We start from the raw sequence: 24,894 nt of genomic DNA, 5'->3' as shown, positions 1-24,894 counted from the left end.
CCTTTGGAGTTAAGGAGCACTTACGTCAGGGTGGGGTTTTATTTATTGTTTTTTTTGCTCCCTTGACCTCTCCTTGTAAATTCACCGTTAAGTTATTGAGCACTATCTTGGCCTGTGGCTATGGCCTGTGTATATAGGTTTGTAAGCGTTGTCAGGTTTGTACATACCAGCCCTGGACTCTGCATCTGCGTTAATTTATTTCAGATTCTCTATGGCATGTTATTAAGATGAGTGAATCTTTTACGCATTGTACCTCAGTTTAAAAAAAATCATATCTATCATGAAGTAGAATCAGTTGTCAAATATGTTCGAATAAAAGTGAAGATATTTAAAACATCATCTGTCTCAAGGTGTTTTATTCAGTTATCATGTTCAGATCATGGTTGGTTAGTTAGTTAGTCTTGTTTTTTCAATTCACATTTTAAAGCAGCACTAAGGAGTTTTTGGCTTGGAGCTCCCCCTAGCGGCGACACCTGTTGAAATTTGCTTTCCTTGTTTATGACAAACTAGGGAGTCAACAACTTTGCTAACACAGTCAAACATCAAACAAGTGCAAGACCAGACAAAGCAGGACAGCAAATAAACTACTTACTAATCCAGCAAAAAGATGGCTAGCTCTGAATCGAAATCGCTAACCGATCCTAGTCGCGCATGAGCAGACACAAAGGACCGGGCGGAAATCATACAGACCGCACTAATTTCCCTACAGACCCCCGATGGCAATGGCGGAGAGGCCATTCTCCATATTAAAAGTAATTGTAGCGGCACAATTTTTTTCACGCTGTTATTTTAAGGTAGAATTGTTACATAGTGTTACTTTAAATGCTACCCAGTAAGAAAGAGCCCAAGAATAACCCCGTTTAGAATGTGTTAAATAATGGATTTTGAACATTGCCCTAAAAAACACGCTTTAGCTCCCCCAAGACCCACTTGCAGGAACAGACTTTCTGTCCCATGTGTGTGTTGAGTGTGTGTGTGTGTGTGTGTGTGAGAGAGGGAGAGAGTGTGAGAGAGAGGGAGAGAGGGAGAGAGTAATCACAATCCCAGCTGCTTCTCCATTGCCTCTCTTAGTTTGTTCTTCTGGATCTAAGGGATTTCAAGACATCAGAATTAGATGTTAATCCACAATATCTTTGTCACTCCAAGATTCTTATCTATATCTTAGAAAATGTATAATATTATTAAACATACTAACACCAAATAAAAGTTACTCACCTTTCCAGATGCTGTAAGTGGATAGCTTGTGACAAACTCTACATAGTATGGAACCTTGAAGTGGGCAATCTGCAAATTCAAGGGTGGGGAAAAAACAAGCAGAAGCTGAAATGAAACGGCAGCATTAGGCTACCTGACCACGCCTGAGGTGGAGCTGGATAGGTCAGAGCTAGTACCTGGCCTTTGCAGTAGGCTTTGATCTCCTCTGCAGTGCATTGTTGCCCCTCCCTCAGACGAATACAGGCGCACACCTGCTCCCCGAGACGCTCATCCTTCAGCCCCACCACCTGAAATTCCACACACGCCTCAAAATGAACCAACGGGTACAGCTAGAGGAATGTGAGGAGAACTTCACTGAATTCATGCATTGGATTATACTTAAGGACTCTCTAGTAGTGGGTCAGTTTAGCAGAACTCCCCCTTTATCAACAGCCCATTCAAAGCTGCCCTCTTGTGGTGCTGTTGATGTACTACACCCTCACCTGGGCTTCCAGGACTTTAGGATGGGTGTGAAGAAACTGCTCTATCTCTGCGGGGTAGAGGTTCTCTCCTCCACGGATGATCATGTCTTTGATGCGGCCTTCGATGCGGCAATAACCAAACCTGTCCAGGCTGGCAATGTCTCTATGAAAGAACAACAAACATCACCAGATTCATGACAAGCTCTGTGCAAAGTACAACAGGCATCTTCCGTGACTGATAGTTTTATAACACAACTACAACTACTAATTGTTACTTTGTAAAGATACAATTCCAATGCTGCACACAAGGTGAGCTAAAAATAAGGTCATTTTGGAATTATTTAATTTTTTTTTTTTGAAAACCTTATGCATTACAACCACTCTTGCACCATTCATAATATACCTCTCTGCGTACTATGGCTGTTACCCATTAGCTTAGACATTAGTACGGGGAGTGTCTCTAAAACCAAGCTCCAGACTCTCTCTCTGTCTCTTACCCGGTTTTGTACCAGCCTTCCTTGGTGATGCTCTCCTGGGTTTTGTCCGGGTCTTCCCAGTACTCCAGCATCACACAGTATCCCCGAATCAGCAGCTCCCCCGAGCTCCCCAGAGGAGCCAGCTCCCCTGTGGCAGGGTCCACTATCTTTGCCTGATGGATGCAGGGGGAACTAAGCAGACCGCTGCCAACTTCATTTGAAAGGAAGTCTACACTTTTAGTCGTAGAGTTTATGTCTAGAATACTAGGGTGTACTGCAGACTAAAAGTTCCTTGAATGAATGTAAATGTAATGTAAATCCTAACATAGTTGTGGGTGTGAGGCAGCTTGTTCATGCATCATTTCGTAGTTTTCATATGAAGCACATACACCAAAGGCACTGAACTGATCTTCCACTTGTGGTGTAGAATGCTTCAGACAGCTCTAACTGAAGCACAGCTCACGACTAAAGCATACCTCAGTATGGTTCATAATGCAGCCCACTGTCTCCATCTTGCGTTCCTCGTTGTCATGTGGAAAGCCTAAAAATGTCACAGGGCTGTTCTCTGTAGTCCCATAGCCAATCTATGAAGAATGAAAGAAGGTGTGTGACCAAGGTTGGTTACCATGGTTATTCTTAACCTCTGACCCCAAGACATGACAGTTCGGTCACATGTGCTTCGGGGATGAGAGTGTCAGTTTACCATCATCTCCTTCACGTCCATGTCGGTTACTAGTTTCCTCGCGATCTCAGGAGGGCATGAAGATCCAGCCACTATTCCTTTGATTAGAGAGCAGTGAGAGTTAAGACAGCATTGCGTGAACAACCTCATCAAACACCTTCCCAAAGACATGTGTTGGTTTTTAGTGATTTTCTCACCAGCCTCTGCTGAAGACAGGTCGTATTTGTGAAGGTCTGGCTGTCCAAGCATGTCGATGAACATGGTGGGAGTGCCATAGACAACATTACATCTGGATGGAAGAATGCAACACGTTCAGTGATTTTACCAATACTCATCAAGGTGTCTGCAGATTGCTGTCTCCCTATATCAATACTCATGACTCATACTCTTACATAGAGCAGAATGTGACAAAAAGAGCCCCCTGGTGGATTGATAGGGAAAATCATCCTAACTGTGAAATTCACATTCAAGCGTCTGCTAAACTAATACTACTACAAACATCTGAGGTAGAGGAATATATATACCTTTCGTTCTGAATGGCCTCCAGGTTTGCCCGTCCGTCATACCCTGGCGAGGGGAAGACCAGGGTGGCACCATGCAGTGCCATGACCATGCCCCCCAACACTGAGCCGAAGCAGTGGTACATGGGGACCGGGACACAGACACGCACTTGAGGCTGGTGGGGGTGGGGGTGGTACCAAAAAAATCAGGTTAGATGTGCCAGTAAGCCCAGTCGTCAACATTAAAGGTGAAGTCCTTGTTCCTGACAAAAGATTGTTGGTATATGAACTTAGCAGCCAATCAAAGAACCCCCATGTTGATTGGCTGGAATAGTGTATTGCTTGGTCCAAGTCACTTTGGTTGTTTCCCATTTACAGAGCCAGGACTGTGTACAAATACCATTTTTTTTGAGCCCACACAGCTGAGAGGACTGTGGGGAGAAATGTGTTAAATTGGAGAAAATCAATTGATTAATAGATTATAATGGAGGTCTAGAGCTTTGAGACAGACGTTACTCATTAGTTTTTGTTTGTTTTGTTTACCCTAAGCTAGCTTTGGCTACATGTCAGACTATCTGAGGATTGATGGGTGTGAGGGCACAACATACCCTCCAGGCATAGCCCATGCGAAGTCCTATGAAGTAGGCATTGTTCACAATGTTATGGTGACTCAGAGTGGCTCCTTTTGGGAGGCCTGTCGTTCCCTGTAACACAGCCAATGCACACAAGTAAATCACGGTTTGGCACGTTTGATTCTTGGGAGTGAAAGACTCCGTAAAACTAAGGCGTAGCTGCTATTAAAGCCACGGAGAGGCATGTACAGATGTGAACTGAATGTTGATGGGGTCGTCGAAGGACAGCTGGCTTTGGAGACTCTGGAGCTGCTGGTGGTGTTGGCTGCTCCCCGCCTGCATCACGTCCTCCACGTGAAGCATGCCTGGCTGGCGGCTGTCCATCACGATCACCATACGCAGATCCGGCAACCTGGAGGGCCAGGGAGGGGATGTGTCTTTTTTTTCTTCCAGAAAGTTAGAGATTACAGCCAGACAGACTGGGACCAGATCAAACCTGACTCTAGATCAGTATGAGGCACATAATGCACAGCTTGTATGACTGTATAATTATGTCTTTTTACTGTATTGTATTATCCCTGGCCTATCCCAAACATATTCATTATCCATGGCCTATCCCAAACATATTCATTATCCCTGGCCTATTCCTAACATATTCATTATCCCTGGCCTATTCCTAACATATTCATTATCCCTGGCCTATTCCTAACATATTCATTATCCCTGGCCTATTCCTAACATATTCATTATCCCTGGCCTATCCCTAACATATTCATTCTATGGCAGTGCTGAAGCCTATACATCATTTCTATACTGTGGCTGTATGGGTGGCTGTGAATCACCTGGAGCTCTTGAGGAATCCTGGGCTTGCTGTGTCCAATTCTGGGCAGATCTGACGCAGCATGTCACAGAACATCTGGTTTTTGAACTGGGTTGGACAGAGGACTGCATTGCACCGCACCTGCACAGGAAGCAACAATTACACTGTGCTACTGGTGTTAAGAAAACTATTTGAGATTTAAATGTAGAAAGTATACCCTGGTGATATATTTATATGCCATACTACATGCTTACCTTCCCCAGTGTAAATTCCAGTTCCTTCACCTGATAAGCCGGGTTCACTGACACCTGCAGTGGCAAAGTAGTTAGACTTTTGTCCTTGAACTGACAGCCAGATCAAAACATTTTCTTTTCCTTGACCTGCTATGCAACACCTGTCCTAATTGTCCGTGGATGGATGTAGTTGTTGTTTTACTACATGTTACAAGATATGATTGGGGTTAGGGTTGGGGTTAGTAGCAACATGTAATAATATTTACTGACTTCAGGAGTAGACATATTAATAGTATTTTGTACATACATGAGTATCCATTAATCAAGACATGTAGTTGACAAAAATGTAATACAAATTGACACACACACACAAACACACAAAGCTTTAAAGAAGATAGGATGTTTATATAAAGGTCTTATATTATCCTCTGTCCTAGCGGCCTTGTACTGTGGTGCTCACCATGATGATCCCAGCTTTGGCTGTGGCGAACTGGAACAGGATCCACTCATAGGTGTTGGGCCCCCAAATACCCAACCGGTCACCCCTCTTTAGGCCCAGAGAAAGGAGTCCTGCAGCTGCCTGATCGACCTGCAGAACAGGAACAACACAGGCATCAGCACATAATGCACTTCTACTGGGGTTACAGATGCAGCTCCTGGGGTGTACCTGGCATTCTGTTTGTGCTGTTCATACCTGACAGACCCAAACAGTGGAGCTTTTTGGTTTTACAGAAAATGCAGTGAATTGAGAACATGATAATGACCCAGGCTTTAATAAGGTGTGCTTATAGCAGGAATAGATAGGAGATATGCATAGAATGGGGGGTGCTTCAGAAGACATGTGCTAATATAGTGAGAAAACAGGTCAGAGAGTGTTCTGAGATATTACTGAGTGAAGGGCTCACAATATATATTAGTTACTGGAAAGTCTAGGTAGATGCCCCCCACTTTCTGTGGGCTTTTTCCACCCCTTCCACCATCTGTGCTCTTGGGAGAAACTGGGTTCGGATAAATAATTAACCAGAGGTGAGTCTGTGGGGGCAAAGTCTGAGGCATGCTGGTCGGATTGTGCTCTTTTGTCTAATTTCAGGGGGGAATCATTAAGCCTCATTCTAAGTATGTGAGGAGTATTGATTGGCTGCTGAACCTCGGGAGACAGACAAGAGAAGTTTAAACTCACATCTTCCTGAAACTGACTGAAGGTTTTCCGAATGCCGGTCTTCAGGAAAACTAAAGCCTCGCGGTCCGGCCATTTCTCCACAGCGGTCTGCAGACTCTGTCCCACCGTGAGGGGTAGCAGGGGCAGGGAGGACGTGCCGTGGACATAGCTGCTTGTGACTGAGGGAATACCAGGTGAACTGTCCACATGGAGTGACCTTAGGGAGGGAAAGAGAGGGAGAGATAGATGGGTTATGTTGAGGTAATATTATGAAAAGTAATTTTAGACATGTTTTTGCTCGTCTAAACTCTTGGTGGGAATATAAGTCTTGTGTGATCCAGGGGAATAATCAGAATCTGATAATAAATCCTGCACTACAACTTTTTCCTTGCTGCCATAGAAAATATGAATGCTTTTACAACAGAAAGCCAAGCTATCTAATATCATCACTACATGGAAAAGACTACACGAAATCAGCCAGTGGTTCCATTTGATCCTATCAAAGCAAGCCAAAATGGATCTAATATCCTACAGAGAAACACATTCATTAAACTGACACAATGTCAACAATGTTGTCATGCTGCAATTAAACAATTAAAACAAGAAACAAGAGAGTCGCCTACTTCGTAAGGACCGTTTGCATTAGTGGAATTTATATTGGTAATTTAGTCAACATCGGTGCAACTCTAGTATTGGAACTTGACATTTATTTTATTCTAAGTTAAATGAAGTGCGCTCAGTTTTCAAAACACTACAGTTTGTTTGAAAAGAAAGAGAACTAGCCTATGGTGTAAAAACAAAAAAACCTATGCATCATCTGCTACTCAATGAACGTCGTCTCCAGATGTTCTTACCTGCAACCGTATGCGCTAAAGTTTTTCAAGATCCTTCGCACCGTGCAAGAGTTTACGTGGCTAGAATATGGAACAGAAGACTGTAGTAATTTTGTAATAATCATAATTGACACGCTGTGCTAAATGCATCTAATCATTGGTTTCAAATAGTCGGTTTCAAAAGTTTTGACACAGACGTGAAAAAACCAGTTCGTGAGGAACGTCACTGATTACCTAGCCTCTTACCTACAACTTACAGATCTTTGGACTTGCACAGACTTGCACATGTGCTTCTCGGGACTACATAAGCTTTAGGGCCGTGGTTCTCAACCCTTTGGTCGCGAACCAAATTTGGGTCGCGGGAGTTCCTGAAAGGGTCGCGAGACGAATTCTAAATGTTAAACTTTTTTTCACCAGCTATGTTCCCTCTGTCCATTAGGGAATCCCTGCCTCCAGTTCTGACATTACACTACATAAGCCGGCACTGGTTCTGCATGTAGGCCTATCTAACAATAAATAAGTTAAAGTTTAAGGAGTGCATTTTTTTTTATTAAGCAATTCCCATCTGAGAATAAGTTCTTTTGAATTCCTTTGAATTAATTTACCAAATCTGTAGATATGTAACGCGTTAAGGTGTTGCCAGGGTTTCTGAGGCAAGGCAACCAAGAAAACACACCACAGGTGTAAAGAAAACCCTTTTTGCCGTGTCATCATTGAATCTATCTCCTATATACACCCGTAGACTACAAACAGACTACACCTAAACACATTTCTATTTTTATTTTATTAATAACAAAACGTCTATAATCAATTAGTTTCTATTTCAAATGTCATAGAAAAGAAATCAGATATATTTCATAAAATATGTACAACATCTGATACAATTATTGAATTAACACTTCTTTAGCAGCTAGAAAATACTTGCTGTCCCAATTCTCAGTACTTGTAACATTCCAGTTCTTAAAGTCCTCTATAAAGACAACTTCAAAGAATAGGTATTGAATTTCTCCTAATAACAAAGCTTTGTGCCCAGAAACATCAGTGTAAACATGTTAGACCATTGTGTTCTCTGTGTACTCTCCTCATAAAAACTGTAACTGGACAGTGTTTTTGTTTTCAGTATAAATTCTTTGATTAATATGAAATTTTCGCTGTAAATATCATGTTTAACAGATTGTATGTGAAAATAAAATAGTAAAGTGGTGTTATTAGTTCAATAACAGGAGCTCATTAAAACATAGGCCTAAATGAATTCTACATTTGTTGTTCACCAAAAGCGAAAAACACAAACACCAAAAACACAGAGCCGTTCCTTGATTGATTCTATTACAGCTTAGTAAAGTTTCAGCACTTTAGGTCCGTCTAGTTGAAACTGTATTTACTTTGTGCAGCATACAACATCTAAATGGTCCGTGAAACTAAGAAAGGAAGTGAGTCACTTTCTGTTCAAAAATAGAGGAAGGGATGATGACAGACAACAGAGGAAAACAAAGTGGAACATGGACTGGTTATTTGCACTCATTTGAGTCCTAGATTTAAAAAAAAAAAAGCAGAGGGAAATGGGCTGTTTAATAGATAAGATATATGCCAGTGTTGAGGACAGCTGCACTGTTCACACGTCTGAGACTTTAACAGACTCCGGCTCCTCTGCCTGTCCTGTCCGTAAGGGCACTTGGCTGTACTCCGTGTCGGAGGCCGAGAGGACGATGGCGGGTCTCAGCGGGTGTTCACGAGCAGGCAGGCTGCAGCTCTGGTCCTCCTTCTTCCGCTGGCGGTCCAGGTAGTAGAAGGAGCCCATGAGAAAGAGGCCAGCTGATGCCACGTTCACGCTGCAGGCGTAGAAGACGTACTTGTACTGGCCGGTCCTGTCCATCAGCAGACCTGCAGCCAAAGGTCAAAGGTCAAAGCGAAGTTTATTACTGTAAGACACAGTCAACGTCGCTAATCCTGAATAATGCCGGGTTAACACACCAACGCTGACATTGACTCCTTAGATAATCCTAAAGAAAGTTATGTCATGAATTTATGACAGCGATCTAATACTGAAGCAGCTGTTTACTAATAAGGGCATGTGCACAATGAATCGCTCAGGCCAGCCACAGGTCAGGCGGCAGGGTTGCCTGTGACACTGCAAAGGGCTCCTGCCTGGTTTGACATTTGGGTTTCCATGGTGCTGGTAACCAGAGAGGGGCTGCTGAGGTTGCTCCGTGACCCAGCGGGGTGGGAGTCAGCTCGTAGGTATAAGAACTGGATCCAACCGCTTCCTGTGAATGCTCCTCCCAACCCCCCTCCACCAATCCCGTAATAACTGGACTGCTTGACTAGCACCCACCCACCCCCCCACACACTGATAACCCCCCCACACACACACACACACACATACACACACAAAAACATGCCTCCTGAACTGATGACGAGGGCACACCATGGCCAGCACATTCCATTTCCTTGTGACTCCGTCACACACTCACATAATACAAACAGAGCGAGGCCGCTTAGGAGTTATGGTCACATACAAGGTGGGCTGATCCACCATCTTCAAAAGCTGAATTTCTCACAGAGGTGCAAAATGTCTGCCTCACAGAATAAAGAATGAAGAGTAAATATTCTCGCTCTACCCACAGTCACAGTCGGTTCATTCTACTTTGTGTCTCTATGATCTGATTCAAGCATGATGCAGTATGCACATGCCGATTCAGAACACTATTGAGGACATTCCTTTCATCTTGTAATCAACTCCCATGTAACGTAATTAAACCACCTAAACGTATACAAGCATGTTTTCCTCTCACCACAGATATACCACCGTCCATGCCAACTACATCATCCTTACTCTTAGATGTACTACTATACTGTGAGTTATATTTGTACATATTTACTATATTCCAGACTTTCATTGTTCCCTTTTTGTTCCGAATGGTAATTATCATTATCAGTAGTAATGGTAGTATTGCTAACAGACCTGCGAGTGGTGGGCCCATCAGCACGGTGAAGCTCTCCATGCAGCAGATGAGACCCAGCGCTGAGTGGAAGCGCCGGATGTCCACGGTGTCCATGAGCACGGTCACCAGCAGTGAGCCGATAAAGCTCATGGAGAGGCCGAACAACACCACGAACGCCAGCAGCACGGGGAAGCTGGCCGCCGCCGCGCACACGCAGTTGCTCAGGCCATTTACCAAGATGGCCGCCGCGAACATGTACACGAAGCAGCGGCTTCCGCGGAAGCGCGGCAGCCCGAAGACCAGCGCCACCACAGGCCGCACCAAGATGTTGACCAGGCCCAGGATTGACATGAGCAGGGCGGCGCGGTCCTGGTCCATGCCGTGGGAGGTGGCGTAGGGCACCAGGTAGACCAGCGGCACGGTAAAGCCCAGCATCATCCAGGCCACGCTCAGCGTGAACGCCCGGTAGCGCGGGTTGCTCCGCAAGAGGTCAAAGCCCATGTGCCTGTGCAGGAAGGCCATGAGGCCAGATAACGTGTCCCGCAGGCGTCTCTTAAGCCCCTCCGGCTCTCTCTGGGGGGGGTGGCCATCGGGGCGGTCCGGCTCAGCGTGGTCCGACTGCCTCCGCTGCCATCGGCTGCCCCTCCTGGCGCTGGGCTGCAAGGGCCTTAGCACAGCCCCGCACACGCAGCAATTCAGCAGGATCGCGCCGAAGATCATGAAGCTGCCGCGCCAGCCATACCAGCCCCGCAGGAAGTTGGCCAGGAGGGGCAGGACGCTGAGGCCCAGAGCGGTGCCCGTGGACGACAAGGCGTTGGCAAACGCACGGCGGCGTACAAAGTAGTACCCTATCATTGTTATGGCCGGCTGGAAGGAAAAACAGAATCCCAAACCTACAGATGAAAAATCACATCATCTTTAAGAATTATTTCCAATTTACTTTTGAGGAAAACCTTTTTTTCCTCAGCAGAAAATAAAGATGTGTTATTGTGCATAAGCCCACCTGTGATAATGCCAGCTGTTATGTATAGTGCTGTGATGGACTGGGCAAAAGAACTGGCTGTCATTCCCAAGCCGCTGAGGATCCCCCCCAGGATGACCACTGGCCGGCAACCATACAGCTCCACCAGAACACTGCACAACGGGCCTACAAAAGCAGGATGGAACACGGAACACGGAACACAGTCATAAACATGCAAATACATACAAGCAGATATACGGGCCAACACAGACCACAGCAATCAGACAAGGCACACAGAGACATTGTTTTGAATCACAGAAGAACGGATTTCAAAGAAATGCAAATCATAATGCCATTGTCCTTAGGGAACACGTAGGGAAATGTACAATGGCCATGACTGAAATACAAAGCTGTATCCTCAAACACAAAGTGACAATTTCCCCCAAAACACAAGTGATGGCCAGCCAGTGAATAATGTTTTCCTGAACACTGGACAGGCAATAATGGAGAATTAATTGAAATTCCTGTGAAAAATTTCCACTGCTCATGGCCAGGACAAAATGCAAGTTGAAGTGAGTCAAGCTAATGCTTTTAAATTACACATATTTTAGAAGCGATTTTACAAGTCTTTGATGTAACATTAATAATCCAGTTATTCACTCTATCCAGGCAGTGCATAATGTTATCCTGAACACTGGACAGGCAATAACGACAGAATTAACCGAATTTCCTGTGACAACTATCCACTGCTCCGGGGCCAGGACAAAATGAAAGTTGAAATGAGTCAAGCTAATGCTTTTAAATGACACATATTTTAGAAGCGATTTTATAAGTCTTTGATGCAACAATAATAATCCTGTTATTCCCTCTGCCTGGGGCGATTAGGCCCTGCACATGACCGTCATGTGGCAGTTCCATCTATGGTGACCTCTCCTGTCTGTGTGTATATTCTTTGGATCCACAGGTTTTGCAGAGTGCAGAAATATAAACAAATATACCACACTTTTGAACTGTATTAATGTCAGTTGAGGTGGGTGTCCTATATGTGACATAGTAACAGGGGCATTGGTAGAAATTACAGACCCCCTGGAAAAAAAATAACAACCTATTATCAACCTACCAATATCAACTAAACGTGCCAGGGCCCAGTCCAAGGTTATGCCCCCTGGATCTTTCAGTGTTTGTTATCCCTGTTAAGCGCATGCATGGTGACTCAGCAAGAGAACTTCTCTGTTGCTGAACTTGTCATCATTGAGAGAATACACTCAAACTGTGCAGCATTTAGATTTGTTTTGGTTTGGAACTTGAAACACCAAGCAGCAGATAAAAGATTGATGTGAAGTCCTCACACACAAGAGCACCTGGCCTTTATCTTATCTTTGATTCCCTGCAGCTACTCAGAACAACTGTCAACTCCATAGAGGGAGACATTGCTTACCTCATTTCCCGTGGAAATGGAAGATATTGAGACTTTTGTCAATATATTATGACTTTTTATTTTTGAGGGGAGGGGGGGGGGGGGGGGGGGTCACTACCTCCTCCATGTAGCACAGCAGTCATGATCGCTGGAACCCCGGCGGTCTCAATGTTGCTGGTTTTGAACTCAGTCTGCAGGTCTGTATAAAAGATTCCCATGCAGGAGGGGAAGGCCAGGGTCAACGCCAGCACCAGGATGGTGGAGGCCACCACCACCCAGCCCCACCCTCCATCTGGCGCCTCTAGCCCGCTCTGCGTCTCCTCCTTCTCCTGCTCCTGCTCCTGCTCCGGCTCTTCGCCATCACAGGGAGTGACGGGTTTCCCTGATGGCTCTCCATCCTGCCCTTCCCTTTCCTGTGAATCAGTGTCCCTCTCTGACCGCAGAGAGGACGCCCTGCTCCCGGTCGAGTGGTTCTGGCAAGCATCAGGACTGCTCCGTCGCACCAGGGTGGTGTGGCAGTCCGCGGGCAGAGATCTCGGAGACTCCCTCTGATGCACCTCTAGTCCCTCTGTCATTGTGTTTGGCTACAGAGGGGGACACAGCACCATTACAGTATAACTCAATTAAGCTATGTATACACTACATCAACATTTTAGTATCGCTTTATGTATGACAAATTATAGTCCGACAAAAGATTGATGAGCATTAATGGAACAAGACATTGACAGAAAAGGAAAAAACTCTTATCATTGATATAGAGACTGTGGAAACTGAAACACCTTCAGCAAGTACAAACTGTGCAGTTCATGAATGCTCAGATTCCCCCTAAGCTCAAATCGTACTCTGGGGCAGCCCCATGAACTTGAACTTCCTTTTTTCTACTTTTTTTTTTTTACAAAATTGTACTCGTGACACAGTATTTTCTATCTACCTGCCCTGTCATTTGATTAGAACAACGAGTTACTCAATTAATGTTAAATAAAAGCAGCTGGTTCAGGTGATATAAGTAATTCAAAGTTACTCACCGGTCACTTTCAGTCTGATAAACCCTTACTATTTCATCTTCACCAGACAATCCCTGCGTACTCAAGAAACAGTGTGTTTTCCTTTCTTTCGACAAATAAGTGATGATCGCCTCTTCAGAAAGTGTCATGATCTACCGTTACTCATTGTCTCGACCTATCGGCTACAACGGCGAGACAGCCAAACCAACTCGGACTACGTTGCGTCAGCCGCTACTTTCTAAAAACCGCTGTCCTATCAAATTGGCTGCGTAATTTATGGGCGGCATTAGTTCGCTTGTTCTCAACTTTCACTAGCATCAGACTGGAGTCTGCCCTCATAAATCCAAGCGAGCACTGACTCAGATATGCAACCTGGTGCAGGAGAGCCGCGATAATCTCCTTATTATTGTCATTATTATTGGCTAATCCAGAAGGCTGGCGTGCTCTTTTGCTGAGTGTTTTTTTATAATTAAAACACATATCCTAAGATTAATTTGATGTTATGTTTCTTCAGTTTTGATATTTGTACAGCAAGCTGACCAGTTCTCCGTTTTGATCGCTTTTTCTCAGTTCATAGATCTGACATCCATCTGGATTCGGTATCCTACACTGTCGCGCTCACACCTGTCTTTGTGAAGTGGCAAGATTAAACTGGCAGGAAAATGTACGTACGTGTATCATATCTCAAATAGCATTTACATTTATATAAAGTATATGGTACTGGTAAATGTAGGGGTACATACCCTGTCAGGCAACAGCCAAACTTCTTCGAAGGTTGCGTAAATCACCGCTTTTCTCCTATATCCTATCTCAAGTTGACATCTGCAAGTGACATGGAGAAGCTTTGACTCTAGCTTGACGTTCTGCGTCGTTTTCCTCCATCACACACTGAAAGGGTCAAGTAATATTACAGTTTTAATCTCAATTTGAGGGCACCTTTACATATAGGTTATTTTTTATAAATATGTATATAGATAAACATTGATAGAAGTTCAGATATACAGATATTAATTCTTGGTATGCTTACACATTTGTAAATAAACCTCCAGCTGAATGCTTTTTTTTTATACAGGAAAAGATGTTACATTCCTTGTGCTATTGGTTGGGGACTTCCCACAGTGGCCAATCCTCTCACTGTCACATGCAAAGTGCTCATACCTAACAACCTAACCTTACCAATATAGCAATTGCCCAACGGTTGATCCTGAGCAGCAGGATACAATAACATATTGCACTAGGGATCCGTAAAGGCCCTCCTTCACAGTACAACATCCACTGTCTACACAGGGATGGATTAACGAACGGGCCTACTGGGCCCAGGGGCCCATGAGCTCAGGGGGCCCATGAGCTCAAGGGGCCCCTAAGCCAGAGCCTCTGCGTGAAGTCGCTGTTATGTATCTCTTATTTGTGGTTGAAAAAGGTGTATTTTATTCATTTGCTAATGGCTTTAATTGAGTGTACTTGTGCCTTTAACATGCCCAGGCCCAGGGGCCCGTGGTTTCTTAATCCGTCCATGACTGTCTATAGCCCACCATACAACCTGAGCAGCAGGATACAACAATAACAACAAAGCTGCCTTCATGAGCATTTCACTGGGGGTTTTCGAGGAGGCATCTTCCTTCTCTGTGTTAGGCCCACAACACCTCAACAAGATTTCACACATTTTTTATTTTAAGGTTAATTCACGAGTACTCACGATTCCCCGAGTAGTCTGCGAGCGCTTCAGCCAATACCACTAGCTCACTTTTTCAGCAGCCTCAGACAACTTCTTTAAAGCTCCTTTGAGTGAGCATCCTCTGAAAACCAAAATCCAGCAAAAGTGTTGTGATTGATTCAGCTACAAAGCCTCTAACACCTATTTCCTCTGATCTTGTGTGTGCTTGCCAAACTCATTCCCTCGCTTCCACTACCAGTTACGCATACTTCCACTAGCAGTCCTGCTTCTTCCTTTAATGCGTCCTCAATTGCATATTCAAAATGTAAAATGTGTATACATCCTTGTAAGTCGCTTTGGATAAAAGCGTCTGCTAAATAACTAAATGTAAAAAATGTCCTGTTTGTATGTGCCTGGTGTCCCCTCTCGTACTAAAAACATTCCACTGCCCCTATCATTAACTGGCAAAAAGTTAACCTCAAGTCGCTTATTCTCAAACAATAAACACGCAAATTATTTTAAAACCCCGATTATGTCCCCATAGGTCAGGCTGGTTTCATACCCACACATAAATATGTTTTAATGAGCAAACACCCAAACACAGCAAACGCAGCCTCCGTGTTCACACACACACTGACTGAGGTTCTGTGGAGATGGGAGGACATCGTGAGTCTTCATCATCTCAACACCATGTCTGTTCATCCACTGCCCTTGCGTTGCTTTAAAAGCCCCTGCTGCTCATTGAAGGAGTTAATCAGTTAATCAGGATTAAAGATCAGAATGAATAGTAATCAGTAATCCAATTAATCCCATATTCATTTGTATCTATATATCTTTTAATTAGACAGGTTGGAATGTAAGGGTCTCTAGTTAAGTGTCCTGCCGTCTGGAATACTGTGTCCCAGGGATAGCAGGAGGTGTGATGGAATGAGTGTTTTCACAACCTTTTAATCTCAGGTCATGTCAGAGCGTCATAATATTCTTTATACTCCCACCCCTCGTGTGAAACACGTACCAAGAAATCGAGACAGCTTTGATCATCTTAACATTTGTTCACAGCTAGATCGACTAATCGACAACATCGCCTGTGAACCAGAATTGTCTCAGTTCCCATATGAGAGTAGCTGCCTGATACATATTCATGTAGGGTCGGGGCTATTGGCTGACACCCCTTCTTCTGTTTAGGATACTTAGACTTAGACTGTTCCATTGTCTAATCAGGGGTGCGGGTGAAACCATGTGAAACCTGTTTCTTGACTCGCACTGACTGTTTCTTCACTCACAGCAAAGAACTCATGACACAACGGCACTACAGGAGAGCAAGTCTTACGTGATAATGATACTTTACACTGACGGTGGACAGATAACATTAAACTAGCACAGGGCATTAAACAGCATAAACATAGACAAAATGATTACAGTTGCACATGCTCACATCAGACACATACACTCTCACTGGACACAATAGGCTAAACAACAACACAACACAACACAGCACCCGATGCATACTGGGAGGCTATACAACTCTATCTACACAAGTCTCTCTGCCGGAAGTTCCACTTGCCCAGCCCCAGTACATTACAATATTACGAGTTAAACCCTTTGGAACATTTAGAACAATAAGAAACACTGCTGACTTGCCACATCTAGTCATCCCTCCTGTCCTAAAAGCATATTTTGTTGAATGCATTATTTTTTTTTAAGTTTAGCTTAAAGCTAGTGTAGGCAATGTATTTCAGAAGCATTTTTGTTATATTTCCTGATACTCTCTTTATGTCTTCGACAGTAATGAATACATTAAATGCACTGACTATAAAAAGGAAATCTGTGGCAGTCACCGGGCTGTAAAAACCTCATCCTATCATTTCATTCGGTCCAGCTTTTCAACAATAACAATCAATTGTATCTCTATAGCACCTTTCTGAGCCCAAAGAAAGTATGCAGAATGCATATAGAATAGAGAGATAACTTATTGGGAAGCTGAGAGCAGACTGCTGTGCTGTCAGCAGTCGCCATGGACAAGCACCGTGTACAGTAGATATGAAAGGTCAGTGTCTATACCTTATTGCAGGGATATCATTTTCTGTAGCTTGCTAGATGACGAGGGTGCGACCAGAGCCTTGATGAAAATTGGTTAGGGTCTCCGGTGGGGAATCCTTGCCACAATAGTTCAAGGGCTGTGTACCAAAAGGTCTCCATGGTTAACAAACACAAACTCTGTGACACAAACTCTGACACAAACTGTGTCACACAAACTTTGTCACACAAACGTAGAAGCACATAGGTCAGGAGGTAATGGCGACGACAACAGAGGGAGTTGAAGGGCCTGAAAAGTGATGCCATGGTCGCTGTATTTCAGTCGGAGAGGTAATTATCTGGTTTGTTTGGTTTTTGGGGGAATCTATGAGGGAGTTATCTTCCTGAACTGTGTAGTCAATGTCAACCTTATGTATTGTGGAAAAAGGATGTTTGTCTTGTGGTATTTATCTATAGTCTATAAATTGGCTCTGAACAGGATGTTTTACAAATGTGGAGATGTAGCTTATTTGAGTGGTTTTGTAGTGTAGTGTAGTTGTAGTGTAGAATGAGAAGGAGACATGAGGTAGTTGGATAGGGTTAGCGATGACCTGCGCGCCTCTCCCCACTGAACTCTCTCTCTCATGGACTCCTCCAGCAGTAGTCAGGTAGTGCACGTTCATGTATTTTTGAGGAGGCTTTGGAGGTTAGCCTGAGGGAAGGGGATGGGAATCTTTTGGTTGTATACTTTCAAAAATCTAGTTCCCTCTTGCTGGTTTCTCCTACATTGCCTACCCTACCTTTAAATTACCTTTAAAATACCTTTAACAATAGCCTATGAATTCAAAGTGTTGTGGAATATTCCACCTGACAAGTAATTGCCTCTAAATGTTTCAAGCATAAAAGTGAACATTTTTTAAGATTTTCAAAGCTACATCAGATAACAACTCAACATCATTAAGTATACGGTCTGTAATTGTTTTCCATGTGATGGTACAAAGTTGTCAGTGCCCCTTCCTAAGTTTTGACATGGCATTGTGATGCAAGCTACAGCCTACTTCCTGTCTCTTCCAGTAAATAATCTGGTTAAAATACTTTTCTTCACCTTTGGCAAACACCAGGCTGACATTTATTGTTCGTCAGGAAAGAGATTGTCGTGGCAATCCCAGTCGACGGAGAACTCACTGGACTGATTTGTCCATGAGTCATCATTTCTTCAGTCTGGATTAACGCACAGAGCCCATTCAGTACCACACCTCTCACAGACTTTTATTTCATCATAGTGCAGTAGTTCAAATTAGTAGAAGTAAATTGTTTATGTTCTTGAGTTAAATGAAGATCTTAACTTTCACAAAGATATGAGATATTGCGCCTTCATTTCATTGACAACATTGGCAACTGGCAACGAGCAAAGCAATGAGCAGCGAGAAAAGTCTGCCACACATGAACTAAAGCTAATTAAATAACTACACACACTTTTTTTAACACACTTTGTTTTTTGCATTCAGCAAATTAAGTATTTGTCTGGAGCACAACACGTTTGACAAATGGCTCCACCCAATAATACAAAATAGAGGTTTATGATCAACTACAAATAATGCAGGAGTTCTGGGTGGTGAAATCACAGATTCTGCCCCCAAATCAAGCCAAGACAAATAAATGGTCTGTCTTCAGAGAATAGGGTAGAACAGGAGCCCATTTGACGGGCTTTCCTATAATTGTACTGTTTGTACAATGATCTTTGTGTGTGTGCAGTGGTCTGGTGTATCTGCTGTACTCAGTGCAGTCAGTCAGCAGTAAGTGGCATTTCCCTTGCTTTGTATGAAACACTAAATTCCCCTTACTTCTGGATATCAGTCACAGAGTAGGCCAGGAGGACTAGACTGTGGTTCCATGACTCAACTAATCATTTCCAACCTCTTCTGCATCTTTGTCTGACTTTATAACTACTGCGGCCAAGTTCATGTTAACAGCAAGGGAGTCAATTCCTGGTTAGTACTCCAAAAAGATTTTTTTTAAATATGACACAAGATGAAGTTACAAAGAATACCATACTGCTGCTCCTGGGAAACAGAATCCATGATGACACAGGGGAAGAAGTGGTTTGTGTATGACACACTTGTGATAGTATTGTGCAGACTGTTCTTCCTTGTGGTGTGCCACTTCCACATGAAGATACAGTTAGACGTAAAGGACACATGATCTGGAGTAAAGTTCTTGTGCATGTTGTGTAAATGGGTGGTGGGGTGGGGGGGGGTTGGGTAACAAACACAAATTCTTTCTCAGTGGGAGTCGTGTGATGTGGAACTCCACACTTCATCAGAATCTTCTCGTGTGAACGTGTCCATCACAGGGGTCACTAGTGGGACATATGCAATCAGGCAGCCACTGTCATTGTGATTTGTTAAATCTCTGTGTAAGGATTTCTTACAGTATGTACTAAATTCATACTGAATGATTTAAGTGTCTGTGTGAGTGAGTTGATATATAGTGTAACCAAATACAGTATACCTATCGCTGAGCATTTTTTTTGTTTTGTTCTCTCTTTTCAAACAGTGGATTTTTTGCTGTATTTTGGAGGGGGGGAGGGGGGTGTTGATTTCCTGTGGATGACAAAGTAACTTCAATACAACAGCAAGGATTTCCATTCCAGGAGCAGTTGATATGACAAGAGAGAACTGTGCCCTGGAGATCTTAAACAGCAGGTCCCTCTGGTTGTGTCTGGAGAAGGTCGAGGGACAGACTGGGGAGAGAAGCAAGGTCTTCTGGGTAAAATGGGTAGGTGTGGATGTCACTGAACTCACATCCGTGACCCTCGCTCCTGGAGAATCTGCAAGAGCAGAAAGCACCGTGTGTTATGAACGCGTAAATCAACCTCATCAATTATATCAATTCATCCTAAAACTGTATCAATTAAATCAAAGTAAAACCAGCATCATCCAAACATGAAAAATAAGAAGTTTGACAGAGTTTAAAACCGTCATTTGCTGAATTGTAAACCTCCCGCTGGACATTCTACTGCTATTAACAATCAGGCAAAACAGATAATATGGCAGATAGCACTTTTCTGCTGGCATACTCACCTTGGCTTTCTCTGTGGGTTCAACAACAACGCCATTGATGGAGTTGTTGAGCTCCCGAGATACCACACACAGAAACTCTGCCTGGTCCTCATTACCATAGTTATAAGACGACCCGATACTGATGAGCTGTGAATATGATTTGAAGGAAACACAAACAACAATAAACAATCACAATCTTCTTCAGAACATTTTGTGAAGATTGTTGTTTAATGCTGTGTATAATGTCTTAAAATATGAAATACAATTCAAGAGGGAAGAAATCTAGTCCCAGGGGATCTGTGATGCTTCATACCTGCTCAAACTTCCATCCGTCGGACATGGTGGAGACCATCTGGGTGAGTTCCTCCTCCTGACACTGAAGGACTCTGTACACATGCTTCACCGGACCCTTCGAAAACAACATTCACGCCATTCCATAGGGCATAGCTTTGAAACTAAGAACATGGATCATGGATAAGATAGATATTTTAGTGGTTTGAACTATCTTAAATATGGGTCATTTGACTATTAAGCATCTACACAGCACATGCCATTATGTAAATAAGCTATACAGTACATGAGTACTTCCCCTAAGCTCTGCTATCATGTAATGTGTTCAAAGTAAGCCCAGCAAACTGGGCAATTAATTATCTAGCGATAACAGTCCTATTGACAAACAAACACATTTGCCAGATAAAACAACTTAAATTTTACCTCAACTAAAAGGCATGAAAAAAGCACCTCCATCTAGTGGTGGGCATGCGCGTACACACACACACACACACACACACACACACACACACACACACACACACACACACACACACACACACTTACACACACACACACACACACACACACACACACACACACACACACACACACACACACACACACACACACTCACACACACACACACACACACACACACACACACACACACACACACACACACACACACACACACATCCACTCACTTGTGATGTTCTGTTCTCATTGTCTCGGATCCGCTCCTTCACCATTCGGACCAGAGCAGCGATGTTATAGAACTCCGCCTCCTCTAAGACACCTGCACAGCGATGGTCTTTTCTTACTCATATGACTTAATAAGCTACCGAAGGACAATCATTTCAGTTCAACTGTCAGGCTTTTCACATAATCACTACACATTACAACAGCCAAGTCAGTATAGGCTACACCAGAAAGATGTGTTTTTATCTTAGTGATTGATGTTTGTAACATCAGGTATTTGCATGTGTGTAGCCTCTATGCATGCATGAGGGGGAGAGGGAGGGAGGGAGGGACAGAGAGAGAAAGAGAGGGAAGGAGAGAGGTGGATTGTATGTGCTGTAGTGGGTATTTCCTTACCCTCTTCTGACAAGTCTTTATTAATGATCAGCTTGCCATGTCGCAAGTAATTCAAGACAGGGCCAAAATAGGTGGGGTCCCTGTCAATCAGATAGGCCCCTGTCTCATCCTTCAACAAAAACCAAACAGTATCAGGAATATGGTAGCCTGGAATGCCATTTTATCCTCAGGTCTTCTCCATCTCATATCCCCACGAAGTTTTCAGTTCAAATTCTATGTAAATTCAGGTTATATCAGTTTAATTCCAGACACTGTCTCCAGGACACGCACATCTTTGCGCTCAAAATCAAGACAACCTACCTTGTCCGATTCCAGATCTGGATAATCTTGGCACAGTCTGAATAGAAACGATTTCGGGTCCCTGCAGAGTGTCTGTCGGGTGGTGCTGAATAAGGTGCCCCCGACGTTAAGTCGTACCCAACGTGTGCCAGGTTGTTCTGACGGCAAAGTCGGGTTGTTTTTGCGGGGATATCCTGCTATTGAACGTACTGACATTCCGTGGCATTTTACGCCTCCGTGTGCGGCGATCATCACAGTGAGGAAGGCTACTGGAACCACCGCTGGTGACGACGCTGAAGTTAGCTCCTTATTCGCATTTTCCGTTCCACCTTTAATTTAGTGCAGCCGACTGCAATGACGCCATTTCACCTGTAGGGGTATTCTTTTACGGACTCATTTCACTGTGTATGCTTTTAGCTGACCACCTAAGAACTTTGTTTGGCTTTCAATTCGCAGTAACCTAGTAACAGGCCAGTTTTGGACTAGCTCATATAGGGCTACCCTCTAGGGCAGGTGGCTACCTTGATGACAGTTTACAGGTGCCACCAAATACTTTAAAGATTTTGAATTTACCTCTCCATGCTTACATTCAAAATACATTGTATGCAGCCTGTAACACGGCTGTTACATACATTATACTCACTGTTACAACTATCCCGAATATGCCTCGATGTCTAAGGTTGAACAAATGTTCATTGTTTTGTCCAACCCCTTGGACTCCAGCCCAGAATTTAACAGGTAATGTCAACCAATGTGTTCTTGACCAATTTTCTGTAGTCGGTTTAAAGGTGCTAACACAAAATTGTGCCAGGCTGATAACAAGTGATATTAGGCTGCAGTAGGCCCCCGTCGATAGGCTATCCAAGAGTTACTCAGGATAGCCGAAACCACAGACAGTTGGGAACACCATATAACTTGGTGTCCGTGTATGATTACGTTTAATTTATAAATAACACACAAAAAATCAGCAACAATAACAGGACTAATAATACAATAAAACAATTATAACAACAATATAGGCCTAATAAAAGTTATGTGAATGCTGTCTCTCTCTCAAATGGACGAGATTCTGACGTTTTTTCTTAACCCTCAACAGACAATGCTTTGAAATCCCTGCTCCTTAGTTAACCTGCTCTCTGCTGCCTTGCAAAGACTCGAGTAGCCTATTTAACAGGCTAGCCTATCTGCTGTCAACATATAATACTTATTTTCTGCATCAAATGCAAATTAAGTCATAAATGTTATAAAATGCAGTTTTCTGGATTTTTTTGTTGATATTCTGTTTCTCACTGTTAAAATACACCTACTATTACAATTATAGATCACACATTTCTTTGCAAGTGGCCAAACTTGCGAGATCGGCAGGGGTTCAAATACTTATTTTCCCCACTGTATTAGGATGGCTTCATGTCTCATAATGCGTTCAGTTGTAAAGCCCACGCCGTTCAATGCTGAATAATTGGCATAGCCTGTGCAGTTTTTAGAGCAATTCATTTTGTGATGTGGTGCACCTTACTTACTTTGTCAATTACAGATGGGACTAATTAATGGTTAAAATCTATTTTTCATCATAGGCAAGTGGTGACATTTCAAGACAGTGCTTGCTTTTATTTTGAAATGAACACACCGTCGGCATAGTAGCGTATCATCTTGGGAGGACTACAGAAGTCTACTGAAGTTTACATTTTTCTGAACCTTTCAGACACTTTACACCAGATTTGAAGATCGGTGTATCTCAGTGATGTGATGTTTAATGCCTTCACCTGCGTTGAACATTTGTATTTAAGATCTAAGCTAGCGTCAAGGAGAGCTTGAGCGAATAGGATGTCGTTTGTTTTCCATTAAAATGGCAGATATCCACATCTTTGAGCCGAGTGGTAGGCCTATCGGTATAAATGAGCACCCTAACCAGCACCAGCGGACGAGGCTAAAGTTAGCTCCTTATTCGCAGCTTCTTTTCGAATTTTACGTTCCACCTTAAATGCAGCGCAGTCTTCTGCAATGACGCTGTTGCGCCTGTAACCCTTGTGCTACACCAAGCGACATAAAACATTACATTTGTTTATTCAAGCATATTGACTTAATGCACTGATTACACTGGTGTCCACAATAACATACTACACCTTGCTGTAAACACAGAAAACCAAAAGTGAAGTTTAAGGGTCCAGAAGTAGAATGAGCTTGCATTATGGGACTTCTTTCATATCTAACAATTACAGTTTTTTACGATTGGATAAACACTAAAATATATAAGTATTACACAATTATTAAAACCTTTACTCAAGGAGCAAAACAACGGCTCAGATTTGCACCACTATAAACACATGTCAACATCACACTTTTTGCAAAACAATACACACAAGTGATTTGCAAAACACTAAACACACTTGAATGCTTTAGACACAGAAGTATATCAAGAGGTCACTTCCTTGCAATTCCAAAACACTGTGTCAAATTACCACACTTATGAGCCTGTCAAATAAACACAGCCATCAAGTGCGCAAACACATGATTGCTTAATTGTAGACACACCAAACAGGTTTAAGCACTATAGAAATGCAGCAGATGAGTTCATCTGTCTTCAACCAAAATGGAAGGAGTCAGAAGAAGAAGAGTGAGGGTGAGAGGGGGAATCCACAGAGGAAGAGAAGGAGGAAAGGGAAGAGGCGGAGGCCATGCCAGAGGCTGAGGTCGAGGTGGATGTAGAGGAAGAGGAAGACCTGAAGCAGGAGGATAACGTGCTCAAAGAAGAAGAAGACCAAATTTATCAAATAAACTTGAAAGGAGGATGGGGGCCCGTATTCACGCAAGAACAAGATCGAGAGATCATAAACATGGTTTTGGCAAATAATGCTATCAGGCTCAGAGAAATTCAAGCCAACATTATCGGTGACCATGCCGTTTTTCAATACAGTAATGTCCATCAGGTCTCTCAGTCAACACTGGCACACATCCTAAAAAGACATCAGGGTAAAATGAAACAATTTTATTTGTACTGTATTTTCAGTTTTTTTCAGATTTTTTTTAATGGAATTGTAACTTGTACTGGAAACATCATTTTACGTTTGTCTGATATTTGCTGAGCTTACAGTGTTATGCACACTACTGAAGCATGAAAACTGGGACATGTTTTGTTGTGATTCTCCATGTTGACATGTTGACTGATTTGGGTATATGGAGAGGATTCAATAATATTTTCATCAGTCTGCAGCATTGGTCTTGTGTGGTGTTTGTTGAATT

At 43.2% G+C, this 24,894-nt stretch overlaps 3 protein-coding genes across 3 annotated transcripts; all 3 read right to left on the bottom strand.

Annotated features, from left to right (window-relative positions):
• Window positions 1-559: 559 nt before the first annotated feature.
• LOC105910918 (medium-chain acyl-CoA ligase ACSF2, mitochondrial) lies at window positions 560-7,640 on the bottom strand. The gene is made up of 16 exons (XM_031576413.2): window positions 6,973-7,640; window positions 6,140-6,335; window positions 5,420-5,548; window positions 4,981-5,034; window positions 4,749-4,867; window positions 4,156-4,318; window positions 3,943-4,038; window positions 3,359-3,510; window positions 3,032-3,123; window positions 2,856-2,932; window positions 2,629-2,736; window positions 2,174-2,325; window positions 1,698-1,839; window positions 1,392-1,502; window positions 1,216-1,284; window positions 560-1,086 (listed from the first exon to the last, which is right to left on the bottom strand). Exons 1-16 carry the CDS (start codon window positions 7,074-7,076, stop codon window positions 1,036-1,038), a joined length of 1,815 nt encoding a protein of 604 aa, XP_031432273.1. The 5' UTR covers window positions 7,077-7,640; the 3' UTR covers window positions 560-1,035.
• A 76-nt stretch (window positions 7,641-7,716) lies between these two features.
• On the bottom strand, window positions 7,717-13,633 carry slc16a5b (solute carrier family 16 member 5b). The gene is made up of 5 exons (XM_012839734.3): window positions 13,297-13,633; window positions 12,390-12,855; window positions 10,897-11,040; window positions 9,914-10,786; window positions 7,717-8,832 (listed from the first exon to the last, which is right to left on the bottom strand). The coding sequence occupies exons 2-5, from the start codon at window positions 12,844-12,846 to the stop codon at window positions 8,564-8,566; spliced, it is 1,743 nt and encodes a 580-aa protein (XP_012695188.2). The 5' UTR covers window positions 12,847-12,855; window positions 13,297-13,633; the 3' UTR covers window positions 7,717-8,563.
• A 4,555-nt stretch (window positions 13,634-18,188) lies between these two features.
• LOC105910955 (BTB/POZ domain-containing protein KCTD2-like) lies at window positions 18,189-21,989 on the bottom strand. Its single transcript, XM_012839719.3, has 6 exons — window positions 21,676-21,989; window positions 21,376-21,484; window positions 20,985-21,076; window positions 20,321-20,416; window positions 20,029-20,154; window positions 18,189-19,775 (listed from the first exon to the last, which is right to left on the bottom strand). The coding sequence occupies exons 1-6, from the start codon at window positions 21,904-21,906 to the stop codon at window positions 19,746-19,748; spliced, it is 684 nt and encodes a 227-aa protein (XP_012695173.2). The 5' UTR covers window positions 21,907-21,989; the 3' UTR covers window positions 18,189-19,745.
• Window positions 21,990-24,894: the final 2,905 nt, after the last annotated feature.

The sequence above is a fragment of the Clupea harengus genome, chromosome 1, assembly GCF_900700415.2.
Source record: "Clupea harengus chromosome 1, Ch_v2.0.2, whole genome shotgun sequence".
Lineage (NCBI taxonomy): Eukaryota > Metazoa > Chordata > Actinopteri > Clupeiformes > Clupeidae > Clupea > Clupea harengus.
Note: the sequence above shows the minus strand (reverse complement) of the source record. Positions and strands in the feature narration are given on the sequence as shown.

Bases quoted from the DNA above. Each gene is read 5' to 3' on its own strand.
- LOC105910918 (XM_031576413.2), bottom strand. From the start codon at position 7,076: ATGATTATTACAAAATTACTACAGTCTTCTGTTCCATATTCTAGCCAC. The intron at 2,933-3,031 runs GTGAGAAAATCA...CTCTAATCAAAG, and splicing joins CCTGTCTTCAGCAGAGGCTG to GAATAGTGGCTGGATCTTCA. The intron at 1,503-1,697 runs GTGAGGGTGTAG...GTGGAATTTCAG, and splicing joins CTAAAGTCCTGGAAGCCCAG to GTGGTGGGGCTGAAGGATGA.
- slc16a5b (XM_012839734.3), bottom strand. From the start codon at position 12,846: ATGACAGAGGGACTAGAGGTGCATCAGAGGGAGTCTCCGAGATCTCTG. The intron at 11,041-12,389 runs GTAGTGACCCCC...CTGCTTTTGTAG, and splicing joins TGCTGTGCTACATGGAGGAG to GCCCGTTGTGCAGTGTTCTG. The intron at 8,833-9,913 runs GTCTGTTAGCAA...CTTTGGCTGCAG, and splicing joins GATGGGCCCACCACTCGCAG to GTCTGCTGATGGACAGGACC.
- LOC105910955 (XM_012839719.3), bottom strand. From the start codon at position 21,906: ATGATCGCCGCACACGGAGGCGTAAAATGCCACGGAATGTCAGTACGT. The intron at 20,417-20,984 runs GTGAGTGGATGT...TTGTTTTCGAAG, and splicing joins ATGAGAACAGAACATCACAA to GGTCCGGTGAAGCATGTGTA. The intron at 20,155-20,320 runs GTATGAAGCATC...TCATATTCACAG, and splicing joins ACGGATGGAAGTTTGAGCAG to CTCATCAGTATCGGGTCGTC.